The sequence below is a fragment of the Babylonia areolata genome, chromosome 32, assembly GCF_041734735.1.
Source record: "Babylonia areolata isolate BAREFJ2019XMU chromosome 32, ASM4173473v1, whole genome shotgun sequence".
Lineage (NCBI taxonomy): Eukaryota > Metazoa > Mollusca > Gastropoda > Neogastropoda > Buccinidae > Babylonia > Babylonia areolata.
This window is the reverse complement of record NC_134907.1, coordinates 7,198,096-7,215,595: the sequence shown is the minus strand read 5'-3', so window position 1 is coordinate 7,215,595 and position 17,500 is coordinate 7,198,096. Positions and strand designations below refer to the sequence as shown.

Genomic DNA, 17,500 nt, shown 5'->3' with positions numbered 1-17,500 from the left:
TCAGCCTTTCAGATATGGCCATAGCTTTTTGAATAAAATGTCAACACCCCCCCCCCCCCCCGCCCCCTTTCCCCTCCCTCTCTCTCTCTCTCCTCCATCTCTCCTTCCTTCTCCATCTATCTCTGTTTACCACCTCCTCTCTCTCTCTCTCTCTCTCTCTCTTTATGATTGGTTTCGACACTTCAAACATATATTAGAAAATAATGATGAAGAAATTAGTAAGGAAGAAGTTGTGGATGTTGATGAACAGTATGTGTGTGACAGAGTTATATCAAGAGATGAAGTGTTACTTGCAATCAGAAGACTGAAAAATGGCAAATCAGCAGGTCAAGATAGTCTTATCGGTGATTTAAAAAATATATATATAAAAAAAAGAATTCTGGAGATAACATTGTTAATTCTTTAGTTAATCTATTCTAATTATTTGTTTGATATTGGTTGTTATCAGGAAGGCATCTATGATCTTGCCTTTGCTTGAAAAAGGGGGGCTGAAAATAACGTGAATAACTACAGAGCTATTTCTTTATGTAGTCTTTTCTTTTGTTGATGCATATGTTCATGATATAATTGTAGTATCAGGTGTAATTCCAGTATTTGTATTTATGTCATACCCCTTCTGTAAGGGACTTTGGCCTTCATTTGAATAAAACAGTTCGTTCGTTCGTTCGTTCGTTTGTTCGTTCATATTATCGCTCTCACTCTCTCTTCCCTCTTCTGCCCGCCTTCCTCTCGTTTTGTCTCCCTTTATCTGTCACACTCTTTTCGTGTCACACTCTTTTTTTTTTTGTAAGTTAAAGGGAGGCCACTGAGCAACATTGCTTTGAAGTTATCTGCCCAGTGCAGCAGAGGTGAAATTATTCTGTAACCTTTGTAAGCGGATGGATTATGTCCAACTCCACAGGCCAAGTTGACATGTGTTATCATGTGCCATTGTCATAAAATGATGACAATAACATGATAATAAAGACCGTTACGGTTTACAGACAGGTCTTATGCCCTGTTCATTTTTCTCCCCTTCCTTCCTTCCTTCCTTCCTTCATCCCTTATTTGGCTCCTTCCTTCCTTCCACCCTTTCTTCATTTCTCCCTCTCTTTCTTCCTTCCTTCCACCCTGTCTTCATTTCTTCCTTCCATCCACCCTGTCTTCATTTCTTCCTTCCTTCCTTCCACACTTGCTTCATTTCTCTCTCTCTTTCTTCCTTCCTTCCACACTTGCTTCATTTCTCTCTCTCTTCCTTCCTTCCTTCCACCCTTTCTTTATTTCTCCCTCTCTTCCTTCCTTCCTTCCACCCATTTTTCATTTCTCTCTCTCTTCCTTCCTTCCTTCCACCCTTTCTTCATTTCTCTCTCTCTTCCTTCCTTCCTTCCACCCATTCTTCATTTCTCTCTCTCTTCCTTCCTTCCTTCCACCCTTTCTTCATTTCTCCCTCTCTTTCTTCCTTCCTTCCACCCTGTCTTCATTTCTTCCTTCCATCCACCCTGTCTTCATTTCTTCCTTCCTTCCTTCCATCCACCCTGTCTTCATTTCTTCCTTCCTTCCTTCCATCCACCCTGTCTTCATTTCTTCCTTCCTTCCTTCCATACATCCACCCTGTCTTCATTTCTTCCTTCCTTCCTTCCACCCTGTCTTCATTTCTTCCTTCCTTCCTTCCATCCACCCTGTCTTCATTTCTTCCTTCCTTCCATCCACCCTGTCTTCATTCCTTCCTTCCTTCCATCCACCCTGTCTTCATTTCTTCCTTCCTTCCTTCCATACATCCACCCCTGTCTTCATTTCTTCCTTCCTTCCATCATGTCCTCATTTCTCTCCCTTTCTTCATTTCTCTTTCTTCTCCCTTACAAATTTTTGCTACTGCTGCTGCTGCCACAACTACTACTACTATTACTACTACTACTGTGGCTACAACTGCTACAATTTATGATCATCGTCATCGTCATCATCATAGTGCCTGTTAATTAACTCTATCTTTTGGAACACCGTGACCTTTACTTCCCGCTACGTCATAAAAAAAATATTGCGTAGCAAAGCACGTAATTTATGACGCTGAGACCGGACGCGGTTTGATGCAGCGCACACGCTGTAGGGCCGCTTTGACTGTCACTGTCATCACGCTGCTGAATCATAGCAGGTCTGATGTCGTTAAATGAATTGCCCAGACACTGAATGGTCATATTTCAGACCTAGGTGGTAGATGCTGAAAATCAACTCTTCCGACAAACCTCTTTTATCTTTTTGAAGACTTTTTTTTTTTTTTGGACATTTCTAAAGCGCTGTAACTAGCTGTAGATTTATTGGCCACTCCAAGGAGCGGAAGATGTTGAGAATGATACATGCGTGAAGAGTTTTCCTGACATTTTTTATTGTCAAAAAATGACTGGAGAAAAAGAGAGCTCCAGACCTCTTCCGAGCCAGCTGCATTGCTCGGACGGAAGAGCCTAGTATTGTCGTAACCCGCTACTAACTGTGTGTGGTATGAAACTGACCAATGGCGTAGTTCGGTTAGCGCAGGCATTTAGTCACATGTAACTGTCAAAAAGTTAGAACCAAGCAATGCAACTGTCTCCTAACGGCATTAACTTCATGAAGGGATGTTGGTCAAGGCAATGGTTGCTCCCTCATGATACGTCGTTTCTCGCGCTTCATCTGATTCTGATAACCTTTTCTCTTTAAAGAGGTGCTGATTTCAGCATCTGCATACTTATTGCATACACATACACACACGCATACGCACACCCCCACCCACACACATCATGTTCATGCACACCCACTCCCACATATACACACATGCACACTCACACTTGCATTCATTTTACGAATCTGAAGAGGGATTCGATCACACACACTAACTTCTAATACAGGTATATGGCCATCTTTTGAACTACCCCTTCCTCCCACCCACACACAAACATATCACAAACACGCACACGTACATACACATACATACACACGCACATACATACACACGCACTCACACACACACACACACACACAAACACACACACACACACTCGCGCGCGCACGCACACACACACATACGCACACACACACACACGCACACACACACACACACACACACACACACACACACACACAGAGCATATGAGGAGGGATCAGGCCCTACACGAACAAAATGTTTTGCCATGAAAAAAAAATATCACTTTGGTGAAGTGAAGCGCTCAACACACACACACACACACACACACACACACACACACAGAGTGTCAGTGTGAAAGCTCATATTGTTTTCAAGACTCATCAGTCAACCGACGTTTCAAATATTCTTTCATGTCTCTCAACAAAGGGATTGTTTGTTGCGGTTTGACTGGGGCAATCCATCTGTTTTTGTTTTGGTTTGGGTTTTTTTTAGTGTAGTTTTTCTCTCGCTGTGACGTGTTTAAAAAAAAAAAAAAATTCGTTAGATGAATAGGTTAGTCAGCTTTGTCATGATATTGTGTAAACTCTGCTTCTTCGTGTTTGACTTATGAATCGCTATTATGTCAGCCTTCTCCTTCTTTTCCACCCCTTCTTCGTCCCCCCCCCCTCCCCCATCCCCACACCCAACTGTCCCTCTTTCCCCATATTCTTGTTGTTGTTGTATTTTGTTTTTCTTTTTATCACAACAGATTTCTCTGTGTGAAATTCGGGCTGCTCTCCTCAGGGAGAGCGCGTCGCTACAGTACAGCGCCACCCTTTTCTTTCTTTCTTTTTTTTTGTTTATAAATTTTTTCTTGCGTGCAGTTTGATTTGTTTTTCCTATCGAAGTGGATTTTTCTACAGAATTTTGCCAGGAACAACCCTTTTGTTGCCGTGGGTTCTTTTACGTGTGCTAAGTGCATGCTGCACACGGGACCTCGGTTTATCGTCTCATCCGAATGACTAGCGTCCAGACCACCACTCAAAGTCTAGTGGAGGGGGAGAAAATATCGGCGGCTGAGCCGTGATTCGAACCAGCACGCTCAGATTCTCTCGCTTCCTAGGCGGACGCGTTACCTCTAGGCCATCACTCCACTATAATATCTTCTCCTGCTTATTCCAACTCCTCCCTCCCCACTTCTTCTTCTGTGTTCAGGGGCAGTAATTTGCACATTCCTGTGTGACCATAAGTGGGTATCCATTTTTGGAAGTTGGTGATACTATGTTTTGCATGCTGTAAATGTGTGATCTTTAAACAGCCAAAGATCAAAGGGATTCCACATCTACTGAAATCAGCAAAACAACAACAAAAAACAAAAACAAAGATACTGGGCTACATGGGTCATTTCTATATATCAAAGGCTAAACGTTCCATAAACTTATACGGACCATAGGAGCAGTGAATTCACCCACTGTGTCCAAAGCACAGCATAGGAAGACGGGGCCCAGTCCTCTCCTTCCGCCGTTTTAACCTTCCCCAAGCGAGGTCAGGTACCCATTCACACCTGGGCGGAGTGAGGAAAATCGGAGTTAAGCGCCCTTTCCCAAGGACACAACACCATGCCGAAACGGGGCCTCGAACCCTGATCACTGGTGAACACTGGATCACAAGTCCAACGCCTGACCGATTATGCCACGGTGCTTCCTCAGGTGATCAACAGTTTGTTTGAATAAGTGATCAGGTTGTGTGTGACAGTTCGATTGTTTGAATTAGTATGCATATATGGTTGTCAGTCGTATTCGACTGTAACCATCAGGACAGCAGAGGAGGTAACTGCTGTCCAGACTATCTGGGCTAGAATTTGATTACAGTGGAGAGTGTCTTGTCCAAAATTACATCCCCACTCTCTCGGCCAAGGGGGTTTTAGGACAGTCGGCGTTGAGATCGTTCCCAAAGGTCAGCTAGCCCCCAAGGCTGCATCACTAAGAGCAAGTGCGATGTTGCCTCCTAGTTTGAGAGCTATAGTAATCAGCTGGTGTATTACAGTTCATATGTTTGAACAGGTAATCAGCTGGTGTATGACTGTTCGTTTGTTTGAGTAAGTAATCAGGTGGTGTATGACTGTTCGTTTGTTTGAACAGGTAATCAGCTGGTGTATTACAGTTCGTATGTTTGAACAGGTAATCAGCCGGTGTATGACTGTTCGTTTGTTTGAACAGGTAATCAGCTGGTGTATGACTGTTCGTTTGTTTGAACAGGTAATCAGCCGGTGTATGACTGTTCGTTTGTTTGAACAGGTAATCAGGTGGTGTATGACTGTTCGTTTGTTTGAACATGTAATCAGCTGGTGTATGACTGTTCGTTTGTTTGAGCAAATAATCAGACGGCCCATGACAGTTCGTTTGTTTGAACAGGTAATCAGCTGGTGTATGACTGTTCGTTTGTTTGAATAGGTAATCAGCTGGGGGTATGACAGTTCCTGTGTTTGAATAATTAATCAGCCGGTGGATGACGGTTCTCTGGGTTTCAGACAAGGTCTGACACAACGCCATGCCCTCTTCCACCCATCTGTCACTGTCGGGCTTCATAAATAATGATTTGACTTGGTGATGACATTGAAACCTTCTGCATTAATGAACGCTTCTTTCTCCCGGCACGTGATGACCGTCTGCGACCCGGAAAACATCGTCTGAACTGACAAGAAAACAACGTGTGTCTGGAATTTGAGTGATGGAAAGAATGAGCGAGTGAGGCGCACGTGTGTGTTGTGTGTGTTGTGTGTGCGCGTGTGTGTGTGCGTGTGTTTGTGCGTGCGTGTGTGTGTGTGTGTGTGTGTGTGTGTGTCTGCGTGCGTGTGTGTGTGTGTGTGTGTGTGTGTGTGTGTGTGTGTGTGTGTGCGCCCGCGCGGATGTGTGTGTGTGTGTGTGTGTGTGTGTGTGTGTATGCGTGTGTATGCATATGTGTGTGTGTGTGTGCCCGTGAGTGTGTGTGTTTGTTCGTGCGTGCGTGTGTGTGTGTGTGTGTGTGTGTGTGTGTGTGTGTGTGTGTGTGTGTGTGTGTGTGTATGACACAGGAAACGAGTGACGAGTGCCAACAGGGAATATCTCAGTCGGCTCTAGGTAGACAGCCTGTTGTGCAAATGACTCCGTGTTTGTAAAGCGCTTAGAGCTTGGTCTCTGAGACGTGGGAGAGAGAGAGAGAGAGAGAGAGAGAGAGAGATAAGAGCTTGCTTGCTCTCTCTCTCTCTCTCTCTCTCTCTCTCTCAGACAGATGCAGAGAGACATGCAGAGACAGAGACACAGAAACATAGAAACGCACATGTCGACAGACAGAGAATGTGGTGGTGGTGGTGACAGGGGATAGTAGGGGGACATGTATGACGAAGTGTCTTTCTGTCTTCCTTCCTTCCTTCCTTCTTTTTTTCATCTCTTTATTTTTGCTTTCTACCTTTTTTCCATCCTATTTCCTCCTTTCCCTTTTCCCATCTTCCTTCTTTCCTTCCTTCCTTCCTTCCCTCTGTTTTCTCCCATCACTCCTTTCTTCAATCCATCCTTCTTTCATTCCTTCACTCCATCACTGCATTCATTTTCTTTTATTTCCTTTTTCCTTTGTTCCTTCCTTCCTTCCTTCCTGTGTTCCGTGTAGCCATCAACAACCTAATTCCAGGAACGATAGGCATGTGTTTGGAGCGAACTATGGTATCCTCCTTGAAATAATATTTCCAGATTCACAAGGATCAATGTCAGCAGGCCATTAACAAATAAAGGTGGTTACTTAATACCATTGCCTTAACCCGTCGTTTAATTCGGCTAGAATCGTGTATCTGCGATGCGTGTGGCGTGGCTTTAGACCTACTCGTTAACTCACTCAGTACGGCCAGTCCTCTCTTCTCCTCTACACAGACCCTTCGGATGTCCAGTGGGTGTCTGAATGACCCAACCTTTAGCTTCCGTCGTCAGAATTGTGGTATTCTTTGTCAACATTCACCTCTTCAGTATAAGAGCCTTCCGCTTGCAATATTTTGATGATGGTAATTGAGGTGAAACGCTGTTAACGTTGTCCCTTTCGCCGTTCGTATGGATAGAGTTACAAGCATTGTATCATTCTGTTTTCTGCTTCGGATGAAAGTGGCATAATGGTCAAGACGCTCAGCTGTCAATATAGAGAGCCCGTGAGGATCTGGGTTTGAATCCCGCTCTCTCCCTTTCTCACAAGTTTAACTGGAAAATCAAACTGGGCGACTCGCCATTCGGCTGAAACAATGAACCGAGATCCCGTGTGCAGCACGCACTTTGGCGCACTGAAAGAGAACCCATGGCAACGAAAGTGTTGTCCTCTGGAAAAATCCCGAAGAAGAAATCCACTCGGATAGGTACACACAAATATATGAGCATGCACTCAAGGCCTGGCTGGGTTATGCTGCTGGTCAGGCATCTGCCTAGCAGACGTGGTGTAGTGTTTATGGATTTGTCCGAACGCAGTTACGCTTCCTTGATAAACCGAAACTGAAACTGAAATTGCTTCGGCTTCACACATTTATGTGTGAGGTGCGTGGCGGGTTTTCACTCGTAACACTGTCTTCTCTCATCTGTGGCTTCAGCTAAAAGCGAATGTCTGTGACAGATAGTTATGGTGGTCTGCGTCATGTAGTTTGTCATTTCTACAAAGAGCGTAAAGAAGGCTTAGTGATGACGGAAAACCTGACAGGGTGTGTAGCTGTGCTGGGATAGGTATTTATGATGCAGCTGTTACTTTGCTTGCGTGTGTAGTTAGTCATCAATATGATGATTATATATATATATATAAGGGAAAAAAAGGGTTTGACTGCCTGGGTTCTTTCAAAACAGGATACAAAAAACAACGAGGAAAAATTATGAACCCACTTGGGAGAAGAAAAGTTGTGTACTTCAACCGGTAGAGTCTACAAAGCAACTGAAGATTGGAGCAGTCACAAGTGCAGTTTTCTGGCCGTTGAATAAAATTCACTTGTCTTGAGAACAGTTCACTGCTGGTTGGAAAAGGTGGATGGGTGAAGGAAGTGAGAGAGAATCTAGACAGTGAGAGGAAAGGGGGGCGGGGGAAGAGGAAAAAGAGGGGGAGGGGAGGGAAGGGGGAATGGGCAGGGGTTTGTTCCAATGTACCTTTTATTTAGTTGCGTGCTAGCTGAATTGGTAGCGTAAGTAGCATTGGCTTGAAGTTATGTACCTTGTGTGTGGAGAGAGTTACCACTCTTTACTATTTGTTAATCATTTGATCTCCTGGCCTCATTCTTTATTAATTTCAAGTTGAAAAAACACCGAGGCAACCATGTGTTTGTTCTGTATTGTCCGTGTGTTCTGTGTGGCTTCTTCAGGATAAAAGAGGCTATGCCAGTCTTGAATAAAAGCTAATTGTGTTTGCACATTTATTCTGTCTTTGCTGCTGTGTGCACATGTTAAATGTTCGGTATAAGAGCAAGCCCGGCGGTTCATCTTTTGAGGAAGTGTCTGGATTTGTTCAATGTACCTTTTTTTTCTTTTTTTATTATTTACTTGTGTGCGAGCTGAAAAGGTAGCGTAAGTAGCATTGGCTTGAAGTTATGTACCTTATGTTACCATTCTTCACTATTTGTTAATCATTTGATCACCTGGCCTCATTGTTTATGTATTTCGATTGTATATGCGTGCGAGCGAGCCTCTTCGTGCTATTGCGTGGTTGAGCGCGTGTAAATATTTCATGCGGAGGCAACATGCACGAGTGTTGTATTACAATGACGTAAACAGCCTATGCCTAAATGCGTGCTTGTCCTCAGTGTGTTGCCTTGAAATATACAGTTCCTTCACACAGTATATTTTCAACCCTTATCCGATTGGGGGGGTTTTCAGATGAGAAGGACACAGACTTATCTCAGTGACATTAACAACCCCTTCAGTGCCAGGGGGAAAACAGCAGAAAGTGGTGTTTCAGGTCATAAAACATTATCCAAAACAATAAGCCTAGAAGTGAGAAAATGGTCTTGGAGATATCACCACTCTTGATAGACTGTGTGGATTTTCAGCCTTCTAGAGCTATTTCTATTTTTTTGATGACGTCATCAGTGACGTCACCATGCACGTACGTGATACGTGTATGGCAGTCATAGGGTTTTTTAAAAAAACAGCAGAGGCAAGGCCTTCAAGAGTCATGTGTGATTACCGGAAACAACCCAAACAACACTGCACGGCAGATCATGTGTCATGTCTGATGACCACAAACAACTCAGACAACACTGCACGGCAGATCATGTGTCATGTCTGATGACCACAAACAACCCAAGCAACACTGCACGGCAGATCACGTGTCATGTGTGATGACCACAAACAACTCAGACAACACTGCACGGCAGATCACGTGTCATGTTTGATGACCACAAACAACCCAAGCAACACTGCACGGCAGATCACTTGTCATGTGTGATGACCGGAAACAACCCAAGCAACACTGCACGGCAGATCACTTGTCATGTGTGATGACCGGAAACAACCCAAGCAACACTGCACGGCAGATCACGTGTCATGTGTGATGACCGGAAACAACCCAAGCAACACTGCAAGGCAGATCATGTGTCATGTGTGATGACCGGAAACAACCCAAACAACACTGCAAAGCAGATCATGTGTCATGTGTGATGACGGAAACAACCCAAACAACACTGCACGGCAGATCATGTGTCATGTGTGATGACCGCAAACAACCCAAACAACACTGCACGGCAGATCATGTGTCATGTGTGATGACCGGAAACAACCCAAACAACACTGCACGGCAGATCATGTGTCATGTGTGATGACCGGAAACAACCCAAACAACACTGCACGGCAGATCATGTGTCAAGTCTGATGACCGGAAACAACCCAAACAACACTGCACGGCAGATCATGTCAGGAAAAAGACGCGGGCGTGTTGGGTTACGCTGCTGGTCAGGCATCTGCCTAACAGGTGTGGTATGGCGTATATATATGGATTTGTCCGAACGTAGTGACGCCTCCTTGAGAAACTGAACTGAAACTGATGAAGATAATATACAAGACCTTCTCTCTTTCACATAAACCGTTTCTATCAATATCATGTTATGTCATTTTGTGACCTTGACCTGTCCACTTTGATTATGACATTCTTTACAGATCATGCTGTACCCGGTCATGATACGAAACTTGATTCAAACTGAAAGTAAGCTACGGTTTCTGTCTTTTTCTATTTTGCTAAACAATGACCCTGACCTTTGACCTCTCACCCTGCTTACCATAAACAGAATGACGTCAAAGGTCTTATCCATACCTGCCATCCTGCCGAGATTGGTTCCTAAACCACCTGTAGTTGCCGAGATTTTGTCAACACACACACACACACACACACACACACACACACACACACACAAACGCGCGCGCGCACACACTCACCATGTCGCTTACTTGACTTACGCTTATATTGCGATGTAGTTATACTGTGTTGCTATGCCTTAAGTGGTCGCTGACCCATTGTATACACATGTATACGTGTTACCTTGTCCAAAAGAGCCTTTAACAATCTCACATATGCTTTCCTCATGCTCGGAAGGTAAAAGCTTCAAGGTCTTGAAATATAGTCACTCGCCGACAGTTTCACACTGTGGAGTTTTCACGCTCTGTGTCACGAACATGAAGGGGGGAATTTTACGAGTGGGAGTTTACTGTGCCGTTTTGTGTGTGTGTGTGTGTGTGTGTGTGTGTGTGTGTGTGTGTGTGTGTGTGTGTGTGTGTGTGTGTGTGTGTGTGTGTCTTTACCTTACGGGTTCTTGTTAATTGTGCTTAAGACCTTAATATAAACTCTACTATCTCTCTCTGTTTCCCTAACACACACACACGCGCACACGCACGTACACACACACACTCTCTCTCTATCTCTCTCTCACACACACACACACACACACACACACACACACACAAACAAGCATACATCAACCCCCCACCCCTCCCACCCCCCCACCTACACACACACACACACACACACATCCTGACTGATGTCTTCAATCTTTCCACCCCCCAACATCCCACACCCCACCGAGCCCTCGTCAACTCCCTCTCACCCGCCCTCCTCCTCCTCCTTTCCCACCCTTCTCCCACCACATTCTTCACCCACCCCCCACCCCACTCCACCCCCCTTACGCCCCACCCCCCAGCCCCCAAACCCAGTCCTCCCATCACACACCTATGTTATTCCCCAGAACCAAACACGTCCATGTTATTCCCAGAACCAGACACGTCCATGTTATTCCCAGAACTAAACACGTCCATGTTATTCCCAGAACCAAACACGTCCATGTTATTCCTAGAACTAAACACGTCCATGTTATTCCCAGAACCAAACACGTCCATGTTATTCCCAGAACCAAACACGTCCATGTTATTCCTAGAACTAAACACGTCCATGTTATTCCCAGAACCAAACACGTCCATGTTATTCCTAGAACCAAACACGTCCATGTTATTCCCAGAACTAAACACGTCCATGTTATTCCCAGAACTAAACACGTCCATGTTATTCCCAGAACCAAACACGTCCATGTTATTCCCAGAACTAAACACGTCCATGTTATTCCCAGAACCAGACACGTCCATGTTATTCCCAGAACCAAACACGTCCATGTTGTTCCCAGAACTAAACACGTCCATGTTATTCCCAGAACCAGACACGTCCATATTATTCCCAGAACCAAACACGTCTGTTATTTATTCCCAGAACCAAACACGTCCATGTTATTCCCAGAACTAAACACGTCCATGTTATTCCCAGAACTAATCACGTCTATGTTATTCACAGAACTAAACACGTCCATGCTATTCCCAGAACCAGACACGTCCATGTTATTCCCAGAACTAAACACGTCCATGCTATTCCCAGAACCAGACACGTCCATGTTATTCCCAGAACCAAACACGTCCATGTTATTCCCAGAACCAAACACGTCCATGTTATTCCCAGAACTAAACACGTCCATGTTATTCCCAGAACCAAACACGTCCATGTTATTCCCAGAACCAAACACGTCCATGTTATTCCCAGAACCAAACATGTCCATGTTATTCCCAGAACTAAACACGTCAATGTCATTCCCAGAACTAAACACGTCTATGTTATTCCCAGAACCAAACATGTCCAGGCTGTTCCCAGAACTAAACACGTCCATGTTATTCCCAGAACTAAACACGTCCATGTTATTCCCAGAACCAAACACGTCCATGTTATTCCTAGAACCAGACACGTCTGTTATTTATTCCCAGAACCAACCACGTCCATGTTATTCCTAGAACTAAACACGTCCATGTTATTCCTAGAACTAAACACGTCCATATTATTCCCAGAACCAAACACATCCATGTTATTCCCAGAACCAAACAAGTCCATGTTATTCCCAGAACCAAACATGTCCATGTTATTCCTAGAACCAGACACGTCTGTTATTTATTCCCAGAACCAAACACGTCCATGTTATTCCTAGAACTAAACACGTCCATGTTATTCCCAGAACCAAACACGTCCATGTTATTCCCAGAACTAAACACGTCCATGTTATTCCCAGAACTAAACACGTCCATGTTATTCCTAGAACCAAACACGTCCATGTTATTCCCAGAACTAAACACGTCCATGTTATTCCCAGAACCGGACACGTCTGTTATTTATTCCCAGAACCAAACACGTCCATGCTATTCCCAGAACTAAACACGTCCATGTTATTCCCAGCACCAGACACGTCCATGCTATTCCCAGAACTAAACACGTGTCCCCATTCGAATCATTCAACGGTCCTCATCTCTTCTCACCACCTTTCACCCATCACACTCTCTGACCACCAACCCCAACCCGTCCCCCCCCCCACACTCCCCAGTCTCATCCTCTCACACACCTGTGCCATTCTCAGACCGAAACACGCATCACCATTCCAATCATACAACACCCCTAATGTCCATTCACCCATCACAACTTTTCACCACCCACCACACCCACGCCCACGCCCCTTCCCCCCGCCCCCTACACTCCTCCCCTCACACACCTATTTCATTCTCAGAACCACAAACTTTCTGCAATCAGAACCCCCCCCCCCGCCCCCCCCCCCCCAAAAAAAAAGAAAAAAAGCATATCCCCGTTCCAACAATCCCTGTCAACAGCCTAACAGTTCCCCCCCCCCCCCACACACACACAAAGAAAGAGAGAGAGAGAGAGAGTTCTCATGCACAGATGTTCTTTCTTCTGACAGAAATAGGGCACCATACACATTGGATCTCTTCCTTTTTCAGCGAGCTTCAACCTGCGAAAGTGAGTAAGAACAAAGCCACGTCACGCCGCATGACAGACAATGTCTGCGCACTGCTTGTATGGTCGTCCCATCGTGTCAGAAGTAGCGCGCGGACAAAAACGCAATCTTGCAAAATTATTTTTCGGTCATTTTCTACCATCATTATACGGTAGACTTTATGTAGTGGGATTATATGTACCAAAAAAAAAAAAAAGAAAAAAAAAAAGAACTATATAATCATGGAAAAAAACAACCTTGGAAAGGAATCAGTTTGCACATTTCTATTCTCATATTCTGTGTCCCCACCCTTCACCCATTACAACCTTTCACTACTCACCCGCACCCGCACCCCCATCCCCTCCCCCCCCACTCTCACTCCTCCCCTCACACACACACACACACACACACACACACACACACCTGCTCCATTCCCAGAACCAGTGACAAACCTACCTGAATTCAGAACGGCCAGCAGCACCAGAGCAGCTTCCAGAACCAGCAGCCGCAGAAGTGAAGACATGGCGGCCTGTGTGACGGCTGAAAGGCAGGGATGTCCACACACAGCGTTCACCTGCTCAGTCTGCTGTTGTTCGGGGGATACTTTCCACTGATGACGTGAAAAATGGGTTCCGGTGACGTCGGGCGGGAAACGGACAGTCTACGTCATCCAGGACAGAGATTTGAGTGATGACGTCACATCAAATAGTGTGCAGTATCTGAGAGTTCAGTGATGACGTCACTGTGGATTACGAAACGGTTTACGTCTGACTTTCTGTGAGGGAGATTTCAGTGGTGACAGCACGCCCTCCAGACTGCCTACGTTCTCTGTGAAAAAAAACAACAAAAACAACAATATCAATCAAAAAAAAGGCAACAACACCCCCCCCCACACACACACACAAAAAAAAAAACAACAACTGCAACATAAAAACAACACACAAAACAACAACAACAACAAAACAACAGAAAACCAAAACCAAAAAAGAAAACAAAAACCCAACAAAAACTAATAATAAAACTACAACCGAAAATGTCATAATTTATACTGAAACAAAAGTTGTTGTCTAATCCCAGCAGCAACCAAAAAGGCAAAGGTAACAGAACCAGATTTAAAATAATAAGTAATTCTAGTTAACGAAGTCCGCTTTTAAAAAAACTATGCAACATTTTTTAAACAAGATGAAACCAGTCATATACCAGATTAAGAGAACATCTATATAACTTTTTCAAACATTTCAAATAGTTTATATTTTACACCAGTCAGGCACAAACCACAACACACACACGCGCGCGCGCGCACACACACATACACAAACATATATATATATATACACACACTAATACTAACACAGACACACACACACACACACACTACCACGACTATTTATGCTACGACTACTACAACTTATAATTACTACTATCGCTACTGCTGGTTCTACTAATGCCACAGCTACTACTTGTGCCATCTGAGCGGCATTGCTCTCGTGCCGAACACACTGAATCTGACAATCAAGACTTTACCGTCCCAGCGTCTGCAGTCACACAGGGAACTGATACGTTGTGTCTCCATAAGGTTACCCGCCAGAGAATAGCCTGCGCTACTGCATTAGAACATTGCTATGCATGGGGTATTGTTAAGTTTGTTCGAGAAACTGAAGACTGTTAGTGTTAGCCTGCGCTGCTGCATTAGAACATTGCTATGCATGGGGTATTGTTAAGTTTGTTCGAGAAACTGAAGACTGTTAGTGTTTGTTTTATGCCTGTATGGTCACGTAACATGATCCAATGGCCTTGTTAAAACAGTCCTCAAGGGACTGTTGAGGGAGGGAGATTGAAGAGAAGACAGAAAAATGCATCATTTCATCTCCTGGCCTCATTATTTGTTCATTTCCAATTGAAGAACCTCGGAGGCAACCACGTGTTTGTTCTGTATTGTCCATGTGTTCTGTGTAGCTTGTTCAGGATTAAAGAGGCTATGCCAGTCTTGAATAAAAGCTAATTTGTGTTTGCACATTGCTTCTGTCTTTGCTGCTGTGTGCACATGTCAAATGATCGGTATAAGGACATGCCGGCGCTTCCTTTTTTTGAGGAAGTGTCTGGGTTTGTTCCAATGTACCTTTTATTTACCTGTGTGTTAGCTGAATCGGTAGCGTAAGCAGCACTGACTTGAAGTTGTGTACCTTGTGAATGGAGAGAGTTGCCACTCCTTACTATTAGAGAAAAGCACCCCCCCCCCACCCCCACCCAATAAAACAAAAACAAAAACAACAAACAAACAAACAAAACCCCAAATGTCGGAGCACATTGCAGAAGAGACAGGGAAACCATTTTCAGAGACCCAGGCTTTGACACAACCGACAGACCTGGAGGAATGTGGCGAACAGTTCTTCTGTGCGGTGCCCCAATGACTCTTCACAGAGTTCACTGAGAAGAAGAAGAAAAAGAAGAAGCAGCATATTTTATCATAGTACGCTGTTATTACGTAGTCTTTGACTTCAGGATTTCGGAATCGAATTCCATTGGCCTGTGTGTGTGCGTGTGTGTGTGTGCAGGTGTTTGTGTGTATACACACTTGTTCGAGCGTAATGTCCTTGGTGTAAGTCTGTTCATATATACAGAGCGTGTTCTGGTCAACGCCACGAGAAGTGCCCTGAGAAGTGTGAGCATTAATCTGTATCATTATCATTATTATCATTATATATATGATAGTCAGTCGTGTCCGACTATGACCATCAGAACAGCAGAGGAGGCAACTGCTGTTCCGACTATTTGGGCTAGAATTTGATTATAGTGGAGAGTGTCTTGCCCAGGTACATCCCCACTCTCTCGGCCAAGAGGGTTTTAGGACAGTCGGCGTTGGGATGGTTCCCAAAGGCCAACTAGCCCCCAAGGCTGCAGCACTAAGAGCCAGTGCAATTTTGCCTCCTAGTTTGAGAGTCACAGTCCTTCACAAAAGACCAAGCTGTAAATGATTTCCCATTGACTGGAGAAACCATTGATAATACAGCTCTCACTTTGCTGTTGGCCCAAATTTTATGTAAAGTTATGTCAATCTGTGATATAAGCCGAGTGTTGGGCTAATTATTTTCATTACTATTATCATTATTATCATCATTAGTAGTAGTAGCAGTAGTAGTGGTATTGTGATTATGATGCTGTTGATATCTGTAATCATGACTAACTACTAAATTTCAAATCGATGTACTGGATGACGTAATATTGCTTCAGAAAAATAAACCAGCCCAGGGATACGTCTGTCATAAGTTATGTGTGTGTGTGTGTGTGTGTGTGTGTGTGTGTGTGTGTGTGTGTGTGTGTGTGTGTGTGTGTGTGTGTGTGTGTGTGTGAGAGAGAGAGAGAACATAATGAAAATAAAATAACATAATGCATCATCCAACTACTATCATCACAAAATCCAAACAGATCGTCATTTCATTCTGTGATTTTCGTATCAATGACTCTTAATCGAATAAGTGGTGGTAAACTACTAATCAAATTTTCTGTTACAAGAAAATGCAAATCTTAACATTATCCTGTCTGTTTTTTGAGCGAGTGTATACTTATAATATATATGTTTGCATACTAAATAGATCAATACCTACTTCCATTTTTAAAAGCATTGAGCAGCTGTGGTAAACTAGAATTTCAACTTATTTTTTCATCGGATTTTCTTCGATTTAGATCGACGGCTCTTCGATCGTATTTGTTGTGAATTTCTCCTATATTTGTACATAATCATTTTTTCCTCTCAAAATTAATCGTTTTCTTTCTTTTTATTGACTCACTTGTGTAAACAAAGTGAGTATGTTTTAACCCTGTGTTCGGTTGTCTGTGTGTGTGTGTGTGTGTGTGTGTGTTTGTGTGTGTGTGTGTCCGTGTGTCTGTGTGTCCGTGGTAAAATTTAACATTGACATTTTCTCTGCAAATACTTTGTCAGTTGACATCAAATTTGGCATAAAAATAGGAAAAATTCAGTTCTTTCCAGTCATCTTGTTTAAAACAATATTGCACCTCTGGGATGGGCACAAAAAAATAAAAAAAGAAGCCTAATTATATGCAAACTGCATTTACTGTTATATTTATATTTTTTGTATTCTCTAAACTTGGCACTTTGACCTCTTATTCTGACACAACAACAAGAGGAGTCATTATTATCAATTTTTGTTCAAACAGGAACTTCTTTTGCTAAGCATGGAATTTTTATTTATTTTGCAAACGTTTTGGTGCAGATAGCAAAAAAGGGAAATTACTCAGTAATTAATGCTAGGGGACTTAATTTATCACAAGTGAGTCTTGAAGGCCTTGCCTCTCTTGTAAGTACTTATTTCTGTAATGTTTGATCATGAGCTTCG

The 17,500-nt window shown here is 43.7% G+C and overlaps 1 protein-coding gene across 1 annotated transcript in view; it reads right to left on the bottom strand.

Annotated features, from left to right (window-relative positions):
• Positions 1 to 17,500, bottom strand: part of LOC143276665 (EGF-like domain-containing protein 2) — a 62,138-nt gene that overhangs the window by 42,575 nt on the left and 2,063 nt on the right. Inside the window, exon 2 of the mRNA XM_076581289.1 lies at positions 13,602 to 13,973. Coding sequence (XP_076437404.1) covers positions 13,602 to 13,668 — 67 coding nt within the window. The 5' untranslated portion in view covers positions 13,669 to 13,973. The remainder of the gene's footprint in view (positions 1 to 13,601; positions 13,974 to 17,500) is intronic.